At 51.6% G+C, this 23836-nt stretch overlaps 1 protein-coding gene across 10 annotated transcripts in view; it reads left to right on the top strand.

Annotated features, from left to right (window-relative positions):
* EHMT1 (euchromatic histone lysine methyltransferase 1) overlaps nt 1–12858 on the top strand; it is a 108364-nt gene extending 95506 nt beyond the window's left edge. For all 10 annotated transcript variants that reach the window (XM_053282327.1, XM_053282330.1, XM_053282329.1 and 7 more), the window contains 7 exons: nt 94–238; nt 1557–1634; nt 2062–2177; nt 6006–6092; nt 8263–8341; nt 9585–9760; nt 11318–12858. In XM_053282327.1, coding sequence (XP_053138302.1) covers nt 94–238; nt 1557–1634; nt 2062–2177; nt 6006–6092; nt 8263–8341; nt 9585–9760; nt 11318–11510 — 874 coding nt within the window. In that variant the 3' untranslated portion in view covers nt 11511–12858. The remainder of the gene's footprint in view (nt 1–93; nt 239–1556; nt 1635–2061; nt 2178–6005; nt 6093–8262; nt 8342–9584; nt 9761–11317) is intronic.
* The last annotated feature ends 10978 nt before the right edge of the window (nt 12859–23836 follow it).

Below are 23836 nucleotides of genomic sequence, written 5' to 3' on the forward strand. Positions count from 1 at the left end.
GAGAGGGAGGAAGGTGGGGGGACGAGAGGGAGAAGAAGGGGAAGGGGCTCCTGCTGTTTCAAGGTGCTTGCCTCCTTCTCCCTGCGGCGGCAGAGACATCGCCCGAGGCTACGAGCGGATCCCGATTCCCTGCATCAACGCCGTGGACAGCGAGCCTTGCCCCACCAACTACAAATACGTCTCCCAGAACTGCGTGACCTCCCCCATGAACATCGACAGGAACATCACTCACTTGCAGGTCAGGCAGTCCGCCCGCTGTCTCCCTTCTGGCGCTGCCGCCGCCGCCGCCGCCTCCTCTCCCTGCCCCCTGGGGTGACGGAGGGTGCTCTCTGCTTGGCGGCTGTGGGGGTGGACGGAAATGTCATCCGCGCTGGCAGCCAAGCAGGTGGCTCGGGGTGGGGGGTGAGTGTGGGGGGTGGGAGGACTCCTTTCTTACAGCCGTGTCCGTATTGATGCTCTTGGAGAGGAGGTGCCTCCTCCCCATCCTCTCGGGGGCTCATGGAGGGACCCGGAGACAAAACCGGAAGAGCCCGGCAGCGTCCCGGCTCACGGGGATTCCCCGACGTTGTGGACCACAACGCTCAGAATCCCCCAAGCAAAAGCCATTGCCGCTGGGGATCCTGGGAGTTGTCGTCCACAAGCTCTGGGAATCCCTGTGAGAGGGGACAGTGATCGGGACGGCAGGGGGCAATCTTGACCCAAGGATCTCCCCCCCCCCCGAGACGGCTGCCTCGCCTCACGGAAGCGCTGCCCCTGGTGAGGCTTGCTTTAAAGTCCCACTCTGGTCAACGACCGAATTAACTTCTCTAAAGTCCCCCTCTGCTCACCTGGGAGTCTGGGAGCCAGCTTGGCAAATCCCGGAAAATTTGGCCCTCCGTGCCGTCCCGGGGGATGAGAGGCGCGTTGCGATTTTTGGCAACGTCTGCCCCCCTCGAGATGGAAAATGGCCGACAGCCCAGCTGGACAGACAGCTTTCTCTTTGCGATCACCCTTCCGTTCTCCCTGCCCTCCAGTGATTAGGGTCCAGTTGCAGTCACTTTTGCGCAGGGGAAAGGGTCAGGGTCAGGGGGAGGGCGGCCGTGAGCAGATGGCTGTCTTCTTTGGAGGGCGTGCCTGCTGGTTTTTCACTCCCGTTCCTCTGAGCACACCAATGTCAAGCTCCATCGTTGTTTCCGTGTGGCCCATCTGGCCACTGTAGGCCTGCTGGTCAGGAGAACGCACCCGAAGTGGAACCTCTTGCTGTTTCCCGTCTCTGGGGGTGTAGATCTCGTCAAAGAGCACAGCGCACATTTGCGCCCCCTCACCCCCGGGTGGCCCCGACCACCTCAGCCGGCTCGTGGGCCAGGTGTGGCTGCCCTAACCTGACGGGACGGCTTGGCCCAGGACCTCCGAGACGAAATCCTCATTGCATGCCAACGGGATGGTTCTGGAGCTCGGCTGATCGGGCCGTGTGAGGCAACAGCAGGCCATCCTCTGGCTTGTGGCACGCTCTCCTCTGGCTGCGCACACACACACGACTCTGGCTTGTTCTTGGACTCTTTGTGTTTCCTTTGCAGTACTGTGTGTGCATAGACGACTGCTCGTCCAGCAAATGCATGTGCGGCCAATTGAGTATGCGCTGCTGGTATGACCGGGTGAGGACTCCAACCCCTAACTCCTCCAGGCAGGGCTGTGAAAGATTCAGGACCTTTCTGAACCTGCTGGCAGTCAGTGTAGGCGGTGCTGAGCCAGAGGGACCAACCGTCTGACTCGCTCGAAGGCGGCTTCTAACGTTCCAGGGTTGCTTCTGCTGGCAACTTGGGGGGCAGGCTGTGCCGTGGGCCCCAGAAGCACCTTCTGGACTGGGAGGCCAGGCTTACGCCTCTATATTTGAGGCTCTGCCTGTTGAAACAGGGCTTCGGTGTTCTGGTGCCGGGACGCAGGCACTCTAGCTGTGTGGGCTGGGTGAGAATTGGGGTGCCTGTCGGGTCTTCTCTCGGGACATTGCCGGTGCCCCCGGAACAGCTTCCCGCGCACGGACGTAGGGCTAACCTCTCCCTCTCCCTTTTGTCCTTTCCCCAGGAGGGCCGGCTTCTGCCCGAGTTCAACATGGCCGAGCCGCCTCTGATCTTCGAGTGCAACCACGCCTGCTCGTGCTGGAGGAATTGTCGGAACCGCGTGGTACAGAACGGGCTCCGGTGAGACAGTGAAACCCAGATCCCCCTGAATACGGCCCACGGCCCGCTTCTAATCAGGGTGCAGGAAAGACAAGACGGAACCCAGAGTAGAGGGTCCTAGCACTTGCAGTATAATAAAACGCAAACGTCCTATATTCAGCAGCTCTTGCGTTGCAAACCACCCGCAGTCCCCCTAGGAGACAGTTCAGCGGTTTCCCGTGACAAACGTTGGCTCCCTCGATACCCGTCTGTGAAACCGAAGGGGAGTCTCGAAAGGCAAAGCAGAGAGGTCAAGAAGTGGCATCCCTCGGGCCACTGCTGAACATCAAAGTAGTGTGGGAAGGTACCCGGCTAGATTGACACAGCCATGACCCGGTCATGGGTGCAGCTAAGATGCTAGCCTTCTTTGCATGACTGGCAGCCGGACTGGAAGAGCTCCCAGCCAGGCCCTGAGCCCCGGGCGCCCTCCTGAGAAACGGTGGTGTGTGGGCCAAGTGGAGGAAGGCTGGTCTTGTGGCAGGAGGCGTGACTTGTCCCCTTTGCTAAGCAGGGTCTGCCCTGGCTTGCATTTGGATGGGAGACTAGAAGTGTGTGAGCACTGTACGATATTCTCCTCAGGGGATGGAGCCGCTCTGGGAAGAGCAGAAGGTTCCCAGTTCCCTCCCTGGCAGCATCTCCAAAAAGATAGGGCTGAGAGAGACTCCTGCCTGCAACCTTGGAGAAGCCGCTGCCAGTCTGGGTAGACAGTACTGAGCTAGGTGGACCAAGGGTCAGACTCAGTAGAAGACGGCTTCCTGTGTTAGATTCCAAGGTAGAAGTATGGGGAAGTGATGGTGTGCTAGTGGCAATCTAGGCAGGACAGTAGCGGCGAACTGGCATAGTTTAAGCGTCACGTGGGGTGGGCCAGAAGTGCGTCCTGCGCTGTCCTCCTCCAGATCGCGGCGAGCACACAATCACTTCCGGTATTCCCTGCCACAGTGATGCCCAGATGTGTTCTACTACAACTCCCACCACCCCCAGCTGCAATGGCCTCTGGCATGAGGTGATGAGAGTTGTAGTCAAGAACATCTGGGCATCGCTGTTAGAGGGAACACAGATCACTTCCCCCTCCTGTGGCCTCAGTGTTTTCTGCATCTGCTTCTTGCACACAGAAGGTCTCCGACAGCATCTCCAGGTAGGGACAGGAAAGACCCCGGTCAGGTCAGTTCAGTTCTGACCAGCAATGCAAAGTCGACAGATAAAACTTTAAACATGAATAAAGCTCTAAAGCAGGGTTTCTTAACCTTGGGCCCCCAGATGTCGTTGGACTACAACTCCCATCATCCTCAGCCACAAAGGCCATGTCTGGGGATGATGGGAGTTGTAGTCCAACAACATCTGGGGGCCCTAGGTTAAGAAACCCTGCTCTAAAGTATAACAATTGGATTGGATATTAGAGCAGGCCTGCTCAACTTAGGACCCTCCCCCCCAGCTGTGTTTGGACTACAATTCCCATTATCCCTAGCCACAGAGGCCAGGGATTATGGGAGTTGTAGGCCAACATCTGCAGTGGGTCCAAAGTTGAGCAGGCCACCCCCCCAAATCTGGCTACCTTCTATGTCACGTCAGAGTCATGGTCAGCAAGAAGGAAGCAAACCCCAAAACTCATCTGAACGGCCTGGAGGATTTCTTAGTAAGAGAGCTATAAGAGAAATACAAGAGTCGTGATAAAAAGTGCAGTATAATCAAAGAGCTGCTGCTGCCAGTCAGTGTAGACAACATTGAGCTAGATGGTCGGACTTGGCAGAAGGCAGCGTCCTAAGTTCCTAACCCTATGAGTAGGTCTGGCGGAGAGGGAGGGGGAGAGAGTTCCTGGCCTCAAGTCACCCGGTGAGTTTTCTGGCTGAGCAGAGATTTGAACCTGACTCTCCCTGATCGACGTCGAACACGTACAGGCGCTGCTAGTTGCAAATTAATTGCCACGGCAAGCTGCCTTGGTTGCCAAGCCCTTTGGCTAGCACTTCCAGCGGTAGTTTTATGTCCTTCCTATCATGCGTGGCTTTTTTTTCTTTTTGCAGCGCTTTGATGTAGGCACGGGGGGGGGGCGCTCCGACTTAAATCAAGGCGACAACGGCTGTTAGTGAGCCACGCCGCTAAGCGGGTGGCCGCAGGTGCTTCCCAGGGTGGCCGTTTCCGTTCCGGAGGCAACGTTTGTACGGATCAAAGCCTGCCTTTCATCCCTCTGCCTTTTCCGCAGCGAGATAAGAACGGCATTTATTGAAACAGGGTCCTGAGAACTTGCGGACGATTTCTCGGCACCCCCTTGGAATTCTCGAAGCAGCGCGCTCTCCGGAGTGCAGCTAGACGCTTTGCTGGCAGCTCCCTCCTTCACCCGATTTGCTTGGGAGTTTTTACCTTTCCCAGCGATGGAAGGGAGGGAGAACCAACGGCGGCTTTTGGAGGCCCCGTAGCTCGCTGGTTCCGAAAGCTCTGTGGATGCTTCTGTGAGGATCTGCAGATGGTTGAAGGGTTTCGAGTACCAGGGAGTGGGGGAGGAGAAGATGGGAGGACATGGAGGTGGCACTTCAGGCCGTCTTCCTTGCAGTCAGGCGAAGCTGCTTGCCGGAGTCCTGAACTGCCTTGGATACTGGATTCAGTTTGAGGCGTTGGGCTGTTGCCTGCTCTGAAGTAGGCTCTGTAAGGCCGCGATCTTCGCTGTTTTTCAAACCAGGCCTGCTGTGGCTTAAAATCTTCAATGCAAAGGTCATTTCCCACTGCGCTGACCTCTGCACAGGATGGGGCTTTTCTCAATGCTGGGAGGGCGCTTGAAAGAGATGGAGCCCTCTCTCAAGAGCTGTAGGGCGCAAGTGCTGTGAAGGGCTCTACTTCCTAGTATCCATGCGCGCCTTCCAAGATGGTGCAGGGGCTCTAAAGGAGCCCCACACCACCCCCAGTGCTGGGCACAGCCCTGCCCGGTGAGAAGGGTCCTCTCCGCCTCATGCCAGGGGGACTGTGAAGGGTATTCCGCTTTGGCCAAAGCTTTGCAGAGCCTCAAGGAACAGTGAGTCTCGGAGCCACACTTCGGGTTGATGCCCCCGAGCCTTACGGTGAAAAATCATATTTATTTTATTTAGCAGATTTGTATGCCACCCACTACCAAAGTCTCGAGGCGGCTTACAGCCTAAAACGAACCGGGAATTTCAACAGTTAAAAGAGCATGTAAAAGGTCACATTAAAATACCCATAACAACACACCAGCTCACTCAAAAGCTGGGCTGAAGAGATGTGTCCTTAGCTGTTCCCGAAAAGCCAACAGGGATAGAGCAGCTTTCATCTTGGCAGGAGGTGCCCTACGCAGCCTTGGGGCAACTTCAGAGAAGGCTCGCAAGAATGACGACTCAAGAAGGGAGGGGAAGAGACCCGGTCTTGTAGCAAGCATGGATTGTCCCATTGGTTAAGCAGGGTCCACCCTGGTTGCATATGAATGGGAGACTCGAAGTGTGAGCACTGGAAGAGATTCCCCTCAGGGGACGGAGCCACTCTGGGAAGAGCATCTAGGTTCCCAGTTCCCTCCCTGGCAGCATCTCCAACGAGATAGGGCTGGGAGAGAGACTCCTGCCTGCAATCTTGGAGAAGCCGCTGCCAGTCTGTGTAGACAATCCTGAGCTAGATGGACCAAGGGTCTGACTCGGTATATGGCAGCTGCCTATGGACTGCTGTCAAGTGCAATCTGGCCTACACCGGCACATGTTCTTGGAGCAGATTTCTGCCCGTAATATTCCATTTCCCCTTCACTGCTCTGTAGAAAAGATGACGCCTGTTCCAGGAAGCTATGCCTCTACTCACAAGGCTGCCTCTCCTCTCTTCCAGGGCCCGGTTACAGCTTTACCGGACGAGGTCTATGGGCTGGGGCGTGCGATCCATGCAGGACATCCCGCTGGGAACCTTTGTGTGCGAGTGAGTGCCTTGTCCTTTGGGAAGCTCCTTGGATGGTGCCTAGTGCGCGTGAACAGGACCCGGAGAGGGGCAGCGAGATTTCCCACGAGGATTTAAAGGGAGCCTCCTGGTTTGAACTGGCAGAGAACACACACTCTTCCGTCTGGCCCCCGTTTCCCCCTAAAACGGCCCACTGGTCCAGATGTGTGATTCTTTGGCTGGGCCGGAGACCCAGCTTGTGAGCTCTGAGACTCGGTTGCCTGGGCGTTGGGTTTTCGCCAGGTGTGTGGGGGAGGCAGAGAGCTTCCTTTCCAAAACCCAGCCCTCTGGTCCTCTTGAAAGCTCCTAGGCCCATTCAGGAGCCCTTCACGGCCCACCCAGATCACATCCTTGGCGGATCTAATACAGCAACCAGCACAGGGGTGGTCAGACATGGCACTCCTGTGGTGGTTGACTACAACTCCCAGTCAATTGTGGCTGGGGGTGATGGGAGTTGTAGTCCACCAAAAGCGGGAGGGCCAAGTTGGCCCACCCCTCAACTAGCGTGAGGTAATGATGCTGTATTTCCCTGAATCCAAGACCAGTACCCCCCCCCAAGTTCTTTGATGTTAAAATGTCGGGTGGGGGAAGCATCTTAAATCCAGAGGCCTCTTCCCTTTGGGTCAATACAAGTATAGCCTGCATTTTTTTAAAGGGGGTCGTCTTAAATTTCAGAGTCTCCTTCTGTTGGGGTGATTAACACTTGGTGTGGTGGATCTCCCACACGTGTGTACCCTCAATGCAGCCCAGCGGATTGCCTGATGCCCCAGCAAGCAGTTGAGGGGCTTAGAGGCACCTGGACCCTTGGGGATGAGGCTGTCGCTCATTGGTAGAGCCCCTGCTTTGCACACAGAAGGTCCCGGGTTCAACCCCTGGCAGCATCAGCGGGCAGGGCTGGGCAAAACTCCAGCCAGAAGCCTTGGAAGGCCTTGCATGGGCGGCTTGGTAAAGGAAGGAGGGTCACATGCGCTTCGGATATGGGCTGTGCGAGGTGGTAAGAACACCTTTTTAACTGCCTCTCTTGCTTGCCCCCAACCCAAGCTGCCCCTTCACAGGAGCCAGGAACACCACCCCTTTACTCATAAAGGGGCTCCTAACTGGATTCTTCTTGACAAGAATTACCCGCTGAACCAGTTGGGTCAAACAGACCAGACCAGCCAGTCGGTTCGGCTGAACCGGTTCGGCAGCACACGGTTCGGCTCGAATTCAAATTCGAGCCGAACCACATTTTGGGGTTTTTGCACACCCCTACTTTAGGCTTCCTGTGAGAGCAGCTCAGGAGATCATTTCCACCTCAGGCTTATGGGCAGCTCTCTGAGCTGTGCCCGTTTACTATTTCACTCCCCACTTCTCTGTCCTCCCTGGCAAACGGGCCCTTGCTCATCATCAGGGAGGGTGTCAGGCCCTGATTCCTACAGCGTCGTGTTCCTTCCTCCTGCTGGGGCCACCAGCTGCCACTCAACTTCTCGAGGAACTCTTTCCTCCAAAGTAGCCTCCCCTCCTCCTCCTCCTCCTCTTTGCTGGATTGGGAATCGACATGTTTTCCTTACCAGGGCTTCAGAAAGCTCTTGGTGCTGTGTGCATCTTTGGGCCTCTTCAGCGGAGTTCAAGGTTAATGGAATCCATGTCTGGAGCCTCTTTGGGCCTGGTGATAACACTCCTCTTTGCTCCAAAGTGGGGGAAGCAAAAGAGAGACTTCACATCAGAAGCTTCTGCTTAGCGGCTAATCGCGTGCCTGTGTTTGATGCCGTAATCAGCTGTGCGTGACCTCACAGGCAGTATTTGGGTTTTCCGGGAGGGGAGGAAGGCACAGCATGATCTGAGGGGCAAGGCCCACAGAACTGCAAAAGAGACTCTCCGATCTCATGCTTAAAGACGCCTAAAGAATTTGAAGTGGTGTAGACTGCACACTTTTCCTGTGGGAACCACCATATTTGATCCCACAATTTCACCTATCAGGGCTCAGAAAGGTCTCGTAGTGCTGCTGCCAGTCAGTGGCAGTGACTCTTGTCACGAAGACAATATTTCCTTTGTGTCAATATAATCATTTCTGACTATAGCTGGGGAACTGCTGGTGTGGTCTGACCCAAAAGCTTGCGTCTTGTCCCCAAAAAGGCACTCAGATCGCCACGCCTTTCCCCTTCTTCCACAGGTATGTTGGAGAGCTGATTTCTGACTCAGAGGCAGACGTCCGTGAAGAGGACTCCTATCTTTTTGACCTTGACAACAAGGTAGGGTGTGTGTGTGTGTGTGTGTGTGTGTGTGTGTGTGTGTGTGTGTGTGTGCGCGCCTCTCTCTCTCCCAAGACAAACACAAGTGCTAAAATGTATTCTCTCCCCCGTTAGACTGGACAGAGCCTTCTGCAGGCTGGTGTGATGGGAAGCTCTTCTCACCTTACTGAAAAAGCAATGTCAGAGTGAGGAATGGGGGCGGAGAGGCTTAGATGAGTTCAGAAAGAGCCTCGGTTAACTATTGCTGATCTGGGCTTGTGGTCGCGAGCAGGAGTTGTCCTCTTGGCTAAGCAGGGAGCCCTTGCAAAGATTTTTAATTAGCAAAAGCAACCTTTGGTCAATTGAAGAAATTGATAGTTTCATCCATAATCTATCACAGGAAATGTGATCAAAGTCTGCTTTAAAGTCAATGAAGGTGGCATAGAGTGCACTTCTCAGTAATTAAATGCCTCAGGACCAAGCCCTGGTCAAGAGTAGATCGTCCAGCTCTAAAGCCTGCCTGCTCATCTGCCTGTACACTTTCTTGGTCTCTTGGCTAAGCAGGGTCTGCCTTGGTTTGCATTTGAAGGGGTAATGACATGTGAGTGCTGCAAGGTAGGGGAGGCGGCTGTAGCTCGGCGTGAGAGCAGCAGCAGGCTTGCATGCCGAAGTTCCCCCGTTCACTCCCTGGCAGCATCTCCAGGTAGGGCTGGGAGAGACCCCTGCCTGAAACCGCGGAGGGCCGCTGCCAGTCAGTGTAGGCAGTCCTGAGCTGCATGGACCAGTGGTCAGTATAAGGCAGTTCCCTATATGGAGGATGGGGCTGTCGCTCAGTGGTAGAGCATCTGCTTGCATGCAGAAGGTCCCCGGTTCATTCCCTGGCGGCGACTCCCAAGTAGGGCTGGGAGAGACTCCTGCCTGAAACCTTGGAGCGATGCTGCCAGTCAGTGTAGGCAATCCTGAGCTAGTTGGACCAAGGCTTTGACTCGGTATAAGGCAGACGTTCCTATGGGCTGGATGAAGAAGCAACGCCTTCTTATATTCCTTCCAGAACCCATTTTTTAATCAAAGGTTCCCCATTTCAGAACCTGCTGTGTTGCTAGCTATGGAATGACTGGGGTTGGGGTGTGTGTCTCTGTGTGTGTGTGTCTGTGTGTGACCTTTTTTGTGGTTGGGGTGGGTTTTTCAAAACACGATCCAAAACTCGGTAATAACCCACCGCTCAAGCCCCAGCTGAGGTTCTCCCTTGCATCTTCCCCCCCAGGATGGCGAGGTGTACTGCATCGACGCCCGTTTCTACGGCAACATCAGCCGCTTCATCAACCACCTGTGCGAGCCGAACCTCATCCCCGTGCGCGTCTTCATGTCCCACCAGGACCTTCGCTTCCCAAGAATCGCCTTCTTCAGCAGCAGGCACATCCAAGCCGGAGAAGAGATCGGGTACGTCCTGGCCGAGAACTGGGGCGGGGTGTCGGGGAAGAGACCTGGCCGGTGGTCAGGGTCTCTTCTCGGCCTCTTGGCGAAGATCAAGTGTCGTGTTGGAGGCTGGTTAAATGTGACGGTTTACAGCCGGGAAAGTGCCCTCCGTCGGCCAGCAGGTTTAAAGAAACGGCAGACGCAAGTCGATTTATAAAAGCTGCGGGTGAGCTAGCAAGAGTCCTCTTGAGCGATGCATTCCCTCCCGTGAGAGTGGACAGAGAATGCCTCTTCCTGAATGGTGCCTGTTGAGACACCCTGGTGCGTCAGCTCGGACACAACGTATGTGTCTCTCCCCACACCCACTTTAGAACCGTTCTCTGTTCCCGCATGCAAAGTGTATGCGGATTTTATCCATTCGTTGACTTGCGTCTGCATAATTGACTACAATCGTGATATATACTGCCCCCCCCCCGATTATAAGTGGGAGCAACAGCCCTGATTGAAAGGGGTGGCTGCTTCTTCAGCCTTCTGTGATAGCTCCCAAGATTGCATAGCTCTCACTAGAAGAAAGCTTCTGTGAGCGTTTACTAAAACAAGCGGGTGGGGAGAGCATAGGAATGTAGGAATCTGCTGAGTTAGACCCTTGGTCCATCTAGTTCAGAATTGTCTTCACGGACTGGCAGCGGCTTCTCTGGGGTTTCAGGCAGGAGTCTCTCCCAGTTCTATCTGGAGATACTGCCAGGGAGGGAACCTGGGACCTCCTGCATGCAGAGTGGATTCCCTACCACTGAATTATGACCCCATCTCCTAAGTGGGACATCTTATAGCAGACAGTCACCCATCCAAATGCAAACCGGGGTGAACCCTGCTTAGCAAAGGGGCCATTTTTAGTGCTTGCAGCCACCAGCCCTGATCTCCTCCCCATCTGGATTAGCCAGTGGCAGATCTTCGTAAATTCCTCATCCTTCTCCTATGCCAGCAACTGATTTTATATTTATTGTCTGTCTGTCTGTACTGCCCCATATAAAATCTCCGGGCGGTTTACAGTTAAAACCCAACAACAATTAAAACTTTCAATCATATGTACAAAGATTAAAATAACCACCAATATAGAACATTATAAATGAAAAGCCTGACGAGAGGTGCATTTTCAAAAATCGCTTAAAAACAGCCAGAAGTGGGGAGGCTCTGATTTCATCTTCGAGTGAGTCTCAAAGCCCTGTGGCAACACCAGAGAAGGCCCAGTTTGGGGTCTCCACCAAACAAGCCAGTGGCCTCCTCAACTGGACCTCCCTCGTTGACCTTATTTAAGCCGGTATTGTCTACACATGTACTACTTGGGGTTTGGGACCCCTCTTCTCAAAAAATTAAAAAATTAAAAATGGAAGCTTGTGGAACTGCCTGCCACTGAATCAGACCGGACCTCCCCCGATTATCTTCATAGGTCACCGGGGGAGAAGAAGGAGCTCTCTTGATTTTGTTCTGCTTTGCTGTGTCCCTGCATAGACCATGTCTCATGTGGCGTTCCAACCTGAACCCCATAACCCTGACCTCGACCCTCTCATTCTCCTCCATCAGGTTTGACTACGGCGAGAGGTTCTGGGACATCAAGGGCAAGTACTTCAGCTGCCAGTGCAGCTCCCCCAAGTGCAGGCACTCCAGCGCCGCCCTCGCCCAGCGGCAAGCGAGCACGTCCGCCCCCCAGGAGGCCCCGGAGAACGGACTCCCCGACACCAGCTCCGCAGCAGCCGTGGCGGCCGCCCCCTTTTGAAAGCCCTCTCCTCCTCTCTCTCCCTCAATCTCTCACTCTCCTTTGGCACCCTCCGAGCCCACCGATGGTTCTGCATTTCTCTTTTCAAGAAAGGGTGCCCCCCGCGAGGAAAGGAAACTCGAGAGCTTTCGGCAGCCGGGCCTCTGGAGCTGCCGAGACTGTTACTTGAGGAACGGACGGGAGCTTCAAGCGGCCACCCGCCTCCAACCCCACATGCCGGCAAGCAGCTGGCTTCGCATCGCATCGCATCGCATCTCCGAGGCGGGGAGGGCCTGCTCCGATTCTTCCGTGCCGAACGACCCGACCCGTGCGGCCTCTCGTAATGCGACCTGTGTTCTCCGAGCCAAGGGAGAGGTGGCATCCCCTCTCTTCCTGCCCCTCTTGGAGGGACAGCCATTGAATGGACTGATCACGCCAAGTATCTCCGGTTCCCCCGTAACAGACTCTGAATTCTTGACGGTGGGAAGCGCTTGCGCAGCCAAGCCCTTCTTCTTGGCGTGGCCCTGGGGCGGGCGTTGTTAACCGTTGAACGTCCTTGTCGTCATCCCGCAAGTCAGAACGATGGCTTCTCTTGAACCGGTGCCTGCCCGTGGCCTGTTCAGTTTCTTTGCACCCCACCCCGTTTTTAATTTGTCCGGGCCTGGCAGATGTCCTCCCGAGTCCTACTGGGGCTTCTCCGTTACAGACTGGCTTTAGGGCATGTCCTTTGGTTCAGTGTTTCCCCACCAGCGGATCTGTATTCCTCTTCCATTGTGCTAGGAAGTTTCTAGGGAAATACCTTCTATGACACTAATTTGTAAAACGAAAAGGAACCCCTTCCCCCCCCCTTCTTTCTTTCTTTCTTTCTTTCTTTTTAAAACAACAGCAACAGAAGAACTGGCATTTATAGAATTTCTCTTCCAGGCATTTCTCAAACGGACGCTCAGACTGAGCACACAGAGGATATGGCGTGTGAGAAGATAATTTGTGCCATCCCCTCCTTCCGGGCCCAATCCTTCCCCCCCTTCCTCCCCCCACCTCCACCCCGTTCTTTTTTAAGCGACGCATTATGAAGTTGGAACGAACTGATTTATTTTTTACCATTTGAGGGTGGAACTTGAAGACCTCCGAAAGAAACCCAGCCCCCTGTCCCTTCACTCACCCAAGCAACTAAACGGTGCTGACTCTAGTGTGATTTTTACTCACTACGTGAATATAAAATTTATCAATTGTATAAAAAGAAAAAAGAACAAAGTGATTTTAGTATAAAATGCAGGAGGGGGGAAAACCCCACAAAACCTTTTTTTAAATTGTTAGTATTGTAGTGTGAATAAATTTGCCATCACCTTTTGTGTGGTGGCAGAAAGAGGTCATTCTCTCTCTCTCTCTCTCTCTCTCTCCCCCCCGCCTTTTTTCCCCATATATCTTTAAATACTGTAATTAGTGCAGTTCCAGGTTTTGGTTTCTTGGACCCCGTTCTCCCCCCCCCCCGGTACATCTCTTCTAAACTATTCATATTGCCAGGTTTGTTTGTTTCTGTTGATGTTTCAGACAGTTTTAAAAGGCGCCCTCTTTCGGCTCCGGCCATTTGCTGGTTCTGTTTCCAATGCGATCAATAAAAAGTGCTTTAAAAAACTGGGGTTTGCTCTCTTCAGTCTGAGTAAATATGCCTAGGATTGTGCTGCACACATAGGAAAGTAAGGAGAGCCTTAATGGATGTGAACCGAGGATCCAAGAGACTGGAGCTCAAATCTCCACCCCGCCATGAAACTTGCGGTATGACCCTTGGCCAGTTACTGACTAACCTCTCAAGCAGCACTGTGGTTCTCCAAAAGTGTTGTAAAATAGAGTTGTGCCCTCGAGTCGGTGTCGACTCGTGGCCACCACAGAGCCCTGTGGTTGTCTTTGGTAGGATACAGGAGGGCTTTCCCATTGCCTCCTCCTGCGCAGTCTGAGATGATGCCTTGCAGCATCTTCCTGTACTGCTGCTGCCCATCGACGTTTCCCATTGTCTTGAAAACATGCCAGTGGGGATTCAAACCGGCAACCTCTGGCTTGCTAGTCCAGTCGTTTCCCTGCTGCGCCATTAGGTGGCTTCCAAAAGTCTCATACCAGCCAGTTAAGCTATGATCACTATGAATTAATACTACCCCTTCTAGCAAATCGGCCAATAGGGAAGAGAGCTGGTCTTGTGGTAGCAAGCGTGACTTGTCCCCTTAGCTAAGCAGGGTCCTCCCTGGTTGAATCAATGGGAGACTAGAAGTGTGAGCACTGGAAGAGATTCCGCTCAGGGGATGGAGCCGCTCTCGGAAGAGCATCTAGGTTCCAAGTTCCCTCCCTGGCAGCATCTCCGAGATAGGGCTGAGAGAGATTCCTGCCTGCCGCTGCCAGTCTGGGTAGACCATACTGAGCTAGCTAGACCAATGGTCTGATTCAGTATGCGGCAGCTTCCTATGTTCCTAAATTACCCTGGCCGCCCAGGCGAATTCTGTGTTAGTTATTTTTTATCTGACAGCAGTGACAAAACCACTAGGCAGTCGCCTCGTTGCCATCAAGATTCGCTGTAAGAGAGTATCTGTATAGTTAGATTTTGTAAGGTTCATGAAGGCCTGGATTAGTTTATTACGGTTTGGGCTGCTGCCTGATATAGGTGTTTCCCATAGTCTGGGAAACATACCCCAGCGGGGATTTGAACTGGCAACCTCTGGCTTGCTAGTCAAGCCGTTTCCAAGTGTTGGTTGTGAGTTGCATCCTAGTTTTTCAGCAAAACCCTTTGCACTCAAAACATGTGCAGTGATACCTGCAGGCAGAATCCTCTTCTCCCCTGCAGCTCCTCCTTGATTCACTTTCCCTCTTTTGCAATACAAGAGAGCAGGGCTTTGTTACGGCTCCTGCTTTATCCTCGCAAATAAGTCTGTGGGGTAAGGTTGGGCAGAGGGGCTGGCTCCCAGAAGAAGTGAGCCTCCAGGCTAGGCAGGGATTTGAACTGAAGAGGTCTGGGTGGCTGGGAGAAAGCAATAGCCTGCAGCCATCACCAGCCTGTTTTGATCTGTGCTCCCAGCCAGCATTTTCAACTATTTCTCGCACTCCCGTTGGTATGCTGTTGGGTCTTTTACCTTTTCTCTTCTTCGTTTCTGCACCAGAGGGCTGGCTGGGGTGGTGGGAGGAGTATGTGTTTCTTCCGAAAGCTCCCCAAATATCAGTATTTTTCACATCTACATTGAAGCTGCAGTCTTATGTGCACGTCTTAATTATAAATATGGGGCCTGGAGCACCTTCCTGACAAGGCCAGGCTACAACATCTGGGGCATTTTAGTTCAGAAGAAAGGCGTCTTAAGGAGAGACATGCTAGAGGCTTGTAAATATGCATGGTGTGTAGAGAATTGTGCCATCCAGTCGGTGTCGACTCCTGGCGGCCACAGAGCCCTGTGGTTGTCTTTGGTAGAATACGGGGCGGGGTGACCGTTGCCTCCTCCCGCGCAGTATGAGATGATGCCTTTCAGCATCTTCCTAGACTGCTGCGGCCCGATGTAGGTCTTGCCCATAGTCTGGGAAACATACCAGCGGGGATTCGAACCAGCAACCTCTTGCTTCCTAAGCAAGTTACTTCCCCGCTGCGCCATTAGGCGGCTGTGTGGAGAGAGTGAAATGTTTCTCCTTTTCTCACAACACTACAACCAAGGGTCATCCCACGAAACCGATTGCCAGGAAATTTAGGACTGACAAAAGGAAATCACTTTCCCCCCCCTACACAGTGCAAAATTAATCTGTGGCATTCTCTGCCACGGAATGGGGCGATTGCCACTAGCATGGAGGGTTTTAAGTGGGCTTAGGGGGGAAATCATGGAGATGGGGGTCTATCACCGGTGACTAGACTCAGGCAGAATGCTTTGGTTACCAGGTGCAGAGGGCATGCCTTCATCTCCTGCTTGGGGGCTTCCCAGAGGCAGCTGGTGGGTCACTGTAGAAAACAGGATGCTGGGCTAGATGGCCCTTGGTCCTGACCCAGCAGGGCTGTTCTTACGTGGCATCATTTATGTTCCCAAGAGCTCATAGCTCCATGAAAGAACACGTGCTTGGCATGCAGAAGGTCCCAGGTTCCCTCCCTGGCAGTATCTCCAGGTAGTAGAGGGGAGAATTGTGTAGCAGAAAGAGGTCGGCTGGGGTGAGAGCTGGTCTGGTGATTGCAAGCATGACTTGTCCCCTTAGCTAAGCAGGGTCTGCCCTGGTTGCATATGAATGGGAGACTAGAAGTGTGAGCACTGGAAGAGATTCCCCCTCTGAGGGGATGGAGCCAAAGAGTAGAAGGCTCCAAGTTCCCTCCCTGGCAGCATCTCCAAGATAGGGCGGAGAGAGATTCCTGCCTGCAGCTTTGGAGAAGCCGCGGCCAGTCTGGGTAGACAATACTGAGCTAGATGGACCGGTGGCCCAACTCAGTATAATGCTTCCTATATCCCTGTGGGCTTCCCTGCTTAGGAATATATGAAGCTGCCATATACCTAGTCAGACCATTGGTCCCTCTAGCTCAGGATTGTCTTCACAGACTGGCAGCGGCTTCTCCGAGGTTGCAGGCAGGAGTCTCTCTCAGCCCGATCTTGGAGATGCTGCCAGGGAGGGAACTTGGCACCTTCTGTTCTTCCCAGAGCGGCCCCATCCACTAAGGGGAATCTCTTCCTGTGCTCACACATGTCTCCTATTCCAATGCAAACCAGAGTGGACTCTAGCAAAAAGGGACAATACGTGCTTGCTACCAAAAGCAAGACGTTGCCGGTTCAAATCCCTGCTGATGTGTTCCCCAGACTGGGAAACACCTCTATCGGGCAGCAGCGATGTAGGAAGGTGCTGAAAGGCATCATCTCATACTGTGCTGGAGGAGGCAATGGTCAACCCCTCCTGTATTCTACCAAAGACAACCACAGGGCTCTGTGGGCGCCAGGAGTCGACATCGACTCAACGGCACAACTTCACCGCAAGGCCAGCTCTCTTACTTGTGATAGCAAAACCAGTGTGGCAGGAGAGAAGAGTCTTCCTCTTCCTCCTCCCTTCCTCCTCCTCCTCCTCCTCCTCCACTATACACTGTTTGAACTAGTAATTGCTGATCAGGCTGTGAGGCCGGGCATCCCCCTGGGAGGCCCTGGGGCCTTGCTTGGCTGCGAGCTTTTGAATTGGTGTCTTGTTAATTGATTTCCTAATAGCCTGGTGTAGATTAAAGCTCTGTGTCCTTTGTCTGCTTAATTATCCTTCCCTCCCGCACTTTGGGGAGCTAGCACAGAGGGGCTGGTGAACTCTGAGCAAGCCAGGCTTTCTTGGAGCCCACGGCTGCAGTGGATGTGGAGTGCAGCCTTTCACCTTGGGAAGGAAGGAAGGAGGCTGGACTGTGTGAGAAGGATGCTTAATTGCACAGAATGAAGGCAGGTGGGAGCCGGTCTACTCCCTCGGTTCTTGTTTTTTTGGTTCTCGTTTTTTCCACTGGAGTAAGCAACAGCTGTGTGCCTCTCTGAAGGATGATCTCTTGTCTTCTGGGGCTTTGGGAAGGCTCAGTGGCCTCCATGTTTATCCTTTTGATATAACCACAATGAAGTAAGAACCTCCTGGAGGTTCACAAACCAAGTATTATACCAAAAAAGAACCCCAAATAGAAACAAATCAAACTATATAAATAGATCGGATGATGTGATCCCGCAGTTTAATCAGCTATAAATATTAAATAATGTCACTTCATCAATATCAAGATACTGATCCCAACTGCCAAAAAACTTTCTACTAAACATACACTAAAAACAAGCGACCGGGCTCAAACTATCCTACTTCGGACTCATTATGCGAAGACCCAGCTCCCTTGAGAATTCCATAATGCTGGGAAAAGTGGAAGGAAAGAGAAGAAGAGGATGACCAGCAGCAAGGTGGATGGACTCGATCAGGACAACAATGAAGGCACCACTGAGAGACCTTAATGGCCAAGTTGAAGACAGATAATCCTGGAGAGAATCTCTCTATGTGGTCGCTAAGAGTTGACACCGACTTGACGGCACTTAATACAACAATCAATCAATCAAACAAACACACAAAAGCCGCATATAAATATATAAACAAAGTCTCTTTCAAAGTCCAGAAATTCCATTTTAAGGTGTATCTTGAGCTATATAGTCAAAATCTATACATGGACCTTACTCAGACTCCATGTATCTGTTCCAAGTTTCCACTGTGCAATGCCACCAAGGGTCGGAAGATGTATTCCATGTTCTTTTATACTGGGGCACAAATCCATACGAAGGTAGTAACTTTTAGTAACGTTTAATGCTTCTTGGAGCTACGTCAGATGCCACCTTCTTTGCCTTCTTAAGTGGCATAATATAGAGAATTATTTAATACCATTGTATGCTGATCATATGTTGCTCCTGTATCTCAAAGATGGAGACATCCACTGGAAAAGCCCTGTGCCTATAAACTTAGATTGAACTTCTTTTTGCCTTGTAATCTTATCTGCAAGCTAAAAAATTCTCATTTTTAGTCCCTCTGGTTCTGCAGCTGTTCTGTCGTCCGAGACCTGAGTTCATAGGTCGACTAACTCTGACTGCAACTATTTCTGGAGATCTCCCCCACCCCAATATTTCTTCCAACACCCCACTCCCGCAAATATCAAGCCATTTAATTGTCTAGGCTTGCTTTCAATAATTGCTTGGAGATGGTTGCCAATTCCTGGCAACCCTCATTCATACAGGTGCGACCAACTGGGCCCGTTCTCATGACCAAAAGCTGCGGGCGGGGTGAGGGGTGGGGGAGTGATTGTGGGCCAGACACAACCTGGGGACGGCAGTGTGGGATTTGCCAGTAATACGCAGCAGCCTTCTCTGGCCAAATTTGACCTGTTGTCTGTCCAGTTCCGTCACAAATTGGATCGGTTGGCGTGTCTGTCTGTGCTGTTTCCAAAGCCTTTAGTGGCAATTCCATCGTAGGTGGAGCAGATGTGATTTTTGATGCTGAGTCAATACGATCTTGGTTGCTACCAGAAGGTTAACAAATTACAATCCATAACAATCATCCCGCCAATGATTGAACAACAGGGTTGGCACATTGGATTCTGTCATTTGGTAAACTATTTGAATTGCCCGGCTGCTTCCAGCTCTTAAAAGCTATTTTCTTATCTGCCGAAAGGGTAAAGAGCATAAGAGTGCAATACCTTCCTTCCTTCCTTCCTTCCTTCCTTCCTTCCTTCCTTCTCTCTCTCTCTCTCTCTCTCTCTCTCTCTCTCTCTCTCTCTCTCTCGCAGGTGATACTAGGAATTCTTCCCATCGAGAGGCGTAGATTCCCATAGAGATGAACCAGGAGCTGGAAGAAAAGGCCTTAAAGACTCCTACCAACTTTAAAATCTTATAGACTAGTTCACATGATCCTCATCCGGGTTGCAGTAACTCGCAGGAGAGCTAGGCATGCTTCCAATTGGCAGTTAGCAACATAGGAAGCTGCCTTATGCTGAGTCAGACCCTTGGTCCACCTATCGCAGTATTGTCTGCACAGACTGGCAGCAGCTTCTCCAAGGCCGCAGGCAGGAGTCTCCCAGCCCCGTCTTGCAGATGCTGCCAGTTAGGGAACTGGGAGCCTTCTTCAGGCAAGCATGCAGATGCTTTTCCACTGAGCTATGGCCTCATCCCCTGAGGGGGATATCTTCCAGTGCTCACACATGTAGTCTCCCATTCAAATGCAAACCAGGGTAGAACCTGCTTAGGGAAGGGGACAGTTTGTGCTTGCTGTCACAAGACCAATTGTCCTCTCCATTTGGAACATTTGCAAGAATTTGAAAGATCAAGCTAGGAGGAGGGGAAAGTGATGGTAAGATGGCCGTGGCCAAGCCACATTTTAGCCCCAGAGTTTTCTCGAGGGCAGACCAAAAAGAACCCCTAACCCAGCTCCTGGTCCCCATATGATCATTCTCCCCTTCTCCAATCTCTTATTCCATCCATCCATCCATCCAACACATTTTTATACCACCCCATACACAAGTCCCTGGGTGGGCCACCATCTAAAAATGCAACCATTAAAACAATCTCTAAAACTTAAAAGCTTTATAAGCTAAAAGCCTGATGAAACAGGTACAGGTGAAACTCGGAAAATTAGAATATCGTGCAAAAATCCATTAATTTCAGTAATGCAAATTAAAAGGTGAAACTGATATATGAGACAGACGCATTACATGCAAAGCGAGATAAGTCAAGCCTTAATTTGTTATAATTGTGATGATCATGGCGTACAGCTCGTGAAAACCCCAAATCCACAATCTCAGAAAATTAGAATATTACATGGAACCAAGAAGACAAGGATTGAAGAATAGAACAATATCGGACCTCTGAAAAGTATAAGCATACATATGTATTCAGTACTTGGTTTGGGCCCCTTTTGCAGCAATTACTGCCTCAATGCGGCGTGGCATGGATGCTATCAGCCTGTGGCACTGATGAGGTATTATGGAAGACCAGGATGCTTCATTAGAGGCCTTCAGCAATTCTGCATTGTTTGGTCTCATGTCTCTCATCCTTCTCTTGGCAATGCCCCATAGATTCTCTATGGGGTCAGGTCAGGCGAGTTTGCTGGCCAATCAAGCGCAGTACATTGTATACTCTTCAGAGGTCCGATATTGTTCTATTCTTCAATCCTTGTCTTCTTGGTTCCATGTAATATTCTAATTTTCTGAGATTGTGGATTTGGGGTTTTCATGAGCTGTACGCCATGATCATCACAATTATAACAAATTAAGGCTTGACTTATCTCGCTTTGCATGTAATGCGTCTGTCTCATATATCAGTTTCACCTTTTAATTTGCATTACTGAAATTAATGGACTTTTGCACGATATTCTAATTTTCCGAGTTTCACCTGTATGTCTTCAGGTCCTTCTTAAAAACATCCAGTGAAGGGGAGGCTTTCATTTCGTGAGGAGGAAGCGCGTCCCAGAGTCCTGGGGCAACCCTAGAGAAGGTCCGGTTTCGAGTTGCCACCATCCAAGCCCGTGGCAACTGCAACTGGGGCTCCCCAGATGATCTTAATCGGTGGCTGGGTTCATGAAGAAGAAGGCATTCTCTTCAATACCTTGGGTCCAAGCCATCCAGGACTTTATAGGTTATAATCAGCAGTTTGTATTTTCCCCGGAAACCTATTGGCAGCCAGTGTAGAGTAAAGTTGTGCCCTCGGTTCGGTGTCAACTCGTGGCGACCACAGGGCCATGTGGTTGTCTTTGGTAGAATACAGGAGGGGTTGACCATTGCCATCTCCCGCACAGTATGAGATGATGCCTTTCAGCATCTTCCTAGGTCGCTGCTGCCCAATATAGGCGCTTCGGGGAAACATACCAGCATGGATTCAAACTGGCAATCTCTTTGCTCGCTGGGCAAGTCATTTCTCCACTGCGCCATTAGGTGTAGTGTACATTAGTACACTCCTAAATCTGGAACTGGGGGTCTTTGTTGCTTTAGGAAGAGCAAATTGAAGGGCATGGAGCTTGGAGCTTGGCAACTCCGGTTTCAACCTGGAAAGAGAGAGACGCGAGTTCAAATTCCCACTGAGTCATAAAGCTCACTGAGTGATCTTTGGCCTAGGCTACCTCACAGGGCTGTTGTGAGGATAAAATGTAGCGGGCACAGACACCAGGTCGGCCACTCCTTTGGGGTTTGGGATAAAAATCAAATAAAGAGTAGTTTCGTATTGAATGGCTGGACGCTTGGAGTTGCTTCTGCAGCGGGACATTGGGTTTCGGAGGGAAAGGTGATAGCAATTCCTGTTTTTTTCACTCACCCAAGTCAGACAATATGCACACAGGGCTGCTAAAGGAAATTAAAAAAGATGACAGCCAATTTCTTTGAGAGGTGGGGGTGGAATATGAGCTACTATCGGAGAAATGAACTAATATTTCTCGCTGTGGCCAGCACAGCCTCCAGAGTGAGGAAATGGCTGTAGAGACCCAACGGTTGGTACCCTGCGTCTTGTGCAGGCGGCTTCCCTATCATCTCCTCCCCATCAGCTTCTCATAATACGCCCGTCTCTGAGATAAGGATCCCCCAGCAGTACGTCGGCTTTGCATCTGGGTTGGAAATCGAATTAGTCAGAAGGCCGCGGCCTTGGCTCTCAGGCATTTTCACGGGGAATGCAAAATTGAATTTCCAAGCTGCTCTGCAGCGTATCTGCTTTCCCAATATTCCGGGGTCCCTTGATCCTCGGCAGATTTCTTGGTTTTTTTAATCGTAGAAAGAGAGCAGGGAGGCCATGCATTTCAGTAAGAGCGCTCCAGAACGGGCTTGGAGTCTCCAGGAATCGATTTCCAGGTGGCTCTCTCGAAAGCAAACCTGGATTATTGAATGGCTTGATCTTGTGAAAAATATTGGAAACCATATTGAGGTGGGGGATCTCTCTCGAATTTCCTCAATCGGAGCAGAAACCCCAAGAAATAATGCCAGGGCTACCTGCAGGCGAACTTGGCCAAGTATTAAGTTCCTGAAGTGAGGTGGTGGTGATCTAGGACAGTCCTTTTTCTTTCTCTAGGGCTGGCCCTAGAGTGAATCCCTCCCCCACGCTCAGGTGAGGACAGTTCTGCCTTCTCCGTCCATTGGTACAAATTTTAATACATAGGAAGCTGCCTTATACTGAGTCAGGCCATGGATCCATCTAGCTAAGGATTGTCAGCACAGACTGGCAGCAGCTCTCCAAGGTTTCTGGGGTCTCTCTCAGCCCTACTTGGAGACGCTGCCAAGGACTGAAATTGGGACCTTCTGCATGCAAAGCAGATGCTCTGCCACTGAGCTGCAGCCCCATCCTCCTAAGGGGAACATCTTGAAACAGACAATGTAATTGCCCACCCAAAAGCAGACCAGGGCAGACCTTGCTTAGCAAATGGGATAATTCATGTCCACTGCCTTGAGACCAGCTCTCCTGAAACAGAAGGGTATAAAGCAGTTTCCTATGTACCCACCCCTAGGCAGGCTAGCAGCGATTCCTCTTTCAGAGCCCCCTCTCAAAAGCCAACTAGTTCACTGGGAAACCTATTCTCTGTCTTCAACCTTTAACCCTTCTGGACTTGTCCTTGTGTGAGTGAGGGAGGAGATGCAGTGGCTACTTCCCAGGGGCTGGATTCCAGGCCCCGTTGGTAGTATCCATCGGAAACAATCTTGAGGACTGGTGACTTCCAGTGCTGGTTGAGAGTTCCCCAGGGGAGGTGCCACTCGGGCATCGGAAATAAGAATCTCCCACCCACTAGCTTCCTGTAGAGGTGGCTGGAGTGACAAGAAAGGGGCCACCACGTGAGACCTGGTCTAGGAGAGGAGAGCTGGTCTGGTGGTAGTAAGCATGACTTGTCCCCTTAGCTAAGCAGGGTCCGCCCTGGTTGCATATGAAAGGGAGACTAGAAGTGTGAGCACTGGAAGAGATTCCCCTTGGGGGATGGAGCCACTCTGGGAAGAGCATCTGAGGTTCCCAGTTCCCTCCCTGTCAGCATCTCCAAGATCAGGCTGAGAGAGGCTCCTGCCTGCACCCTTGGAGAAGCCGCTGCCAGTCTGTGTAGACATTACTGAGCTAGATGGACCCATGGTCTGACTCAGTAGGAAGCAGCTTATGTTCCTATGCACTGACCTCTCCCCACCCCACACACCCTAGAGAGTTGGAAGCAACAAATAAATTAGTTATTTGGAAATATCTGAGTTGTACGGTGGTCTTCCCATATCCAATATTTGCCAAACCCCAGTTCTCATCCAGCCCAGGACCATCCCTCCTTAATTATCGCATATGGCTGAAATCTCTTCTGTTTACTGCATTCATTGACTCTATAATCACTTGTCTCCCACCGAGGTGAAAACCAGGTGGGTGGTTTGCCCCCCTGGCTTGGATTAAAGATACTTAGAAAAAACAGCCCGGTGTGCAGGCTTTTATTTTCCTTTTTGTTTTTCGGATTAAAGGTAGCTAGAAAACAGTCGAGTGGGTGTTGGGCTTTTGTTTTCTGTCCGTGGATTATACCTAGAAAAGCGTGATTGTTTTACAGCAGATTATCCAAACTATGCACCAACAACCACAGTGTGTGAAATGACAGGCTACACAGCGCATGGCTCTTAATGCCCATATTTCACATCATGCATACCTGTGTGCGAGAGATACAATGCACCCGTCCATTTATCCTGAAGTTTAACTTCCCCGGTGTTGGGCTCTAAATCATGACCAAGTTATGCTAAATGCTTTAACCAAGCATCTCCCAAAGGCCAAAAAATGACTTGCCTCTGGTGGGTTGCACAGAACAGGGATGGTTGAATGATTGAAGAATACCTAGGAACATAGGAAACCGCCTTATACCGAGTCAGGCCCTCGGTCCATCTA

Source organism: Hemicordylus capensis, chromosome 17, assembly GCF_027244095.1.
Source record: "Hemicordylus capensis ecotype Gifberg chromosome 17, rHemCap1.1.pri, whole genome shotgun sequence".
NCBI lineage: Eukaryota > Metazoa > Chordata > Lepidosauria > Squamata > Cordylidae > Hemicordylus > Hemicordylus capensis.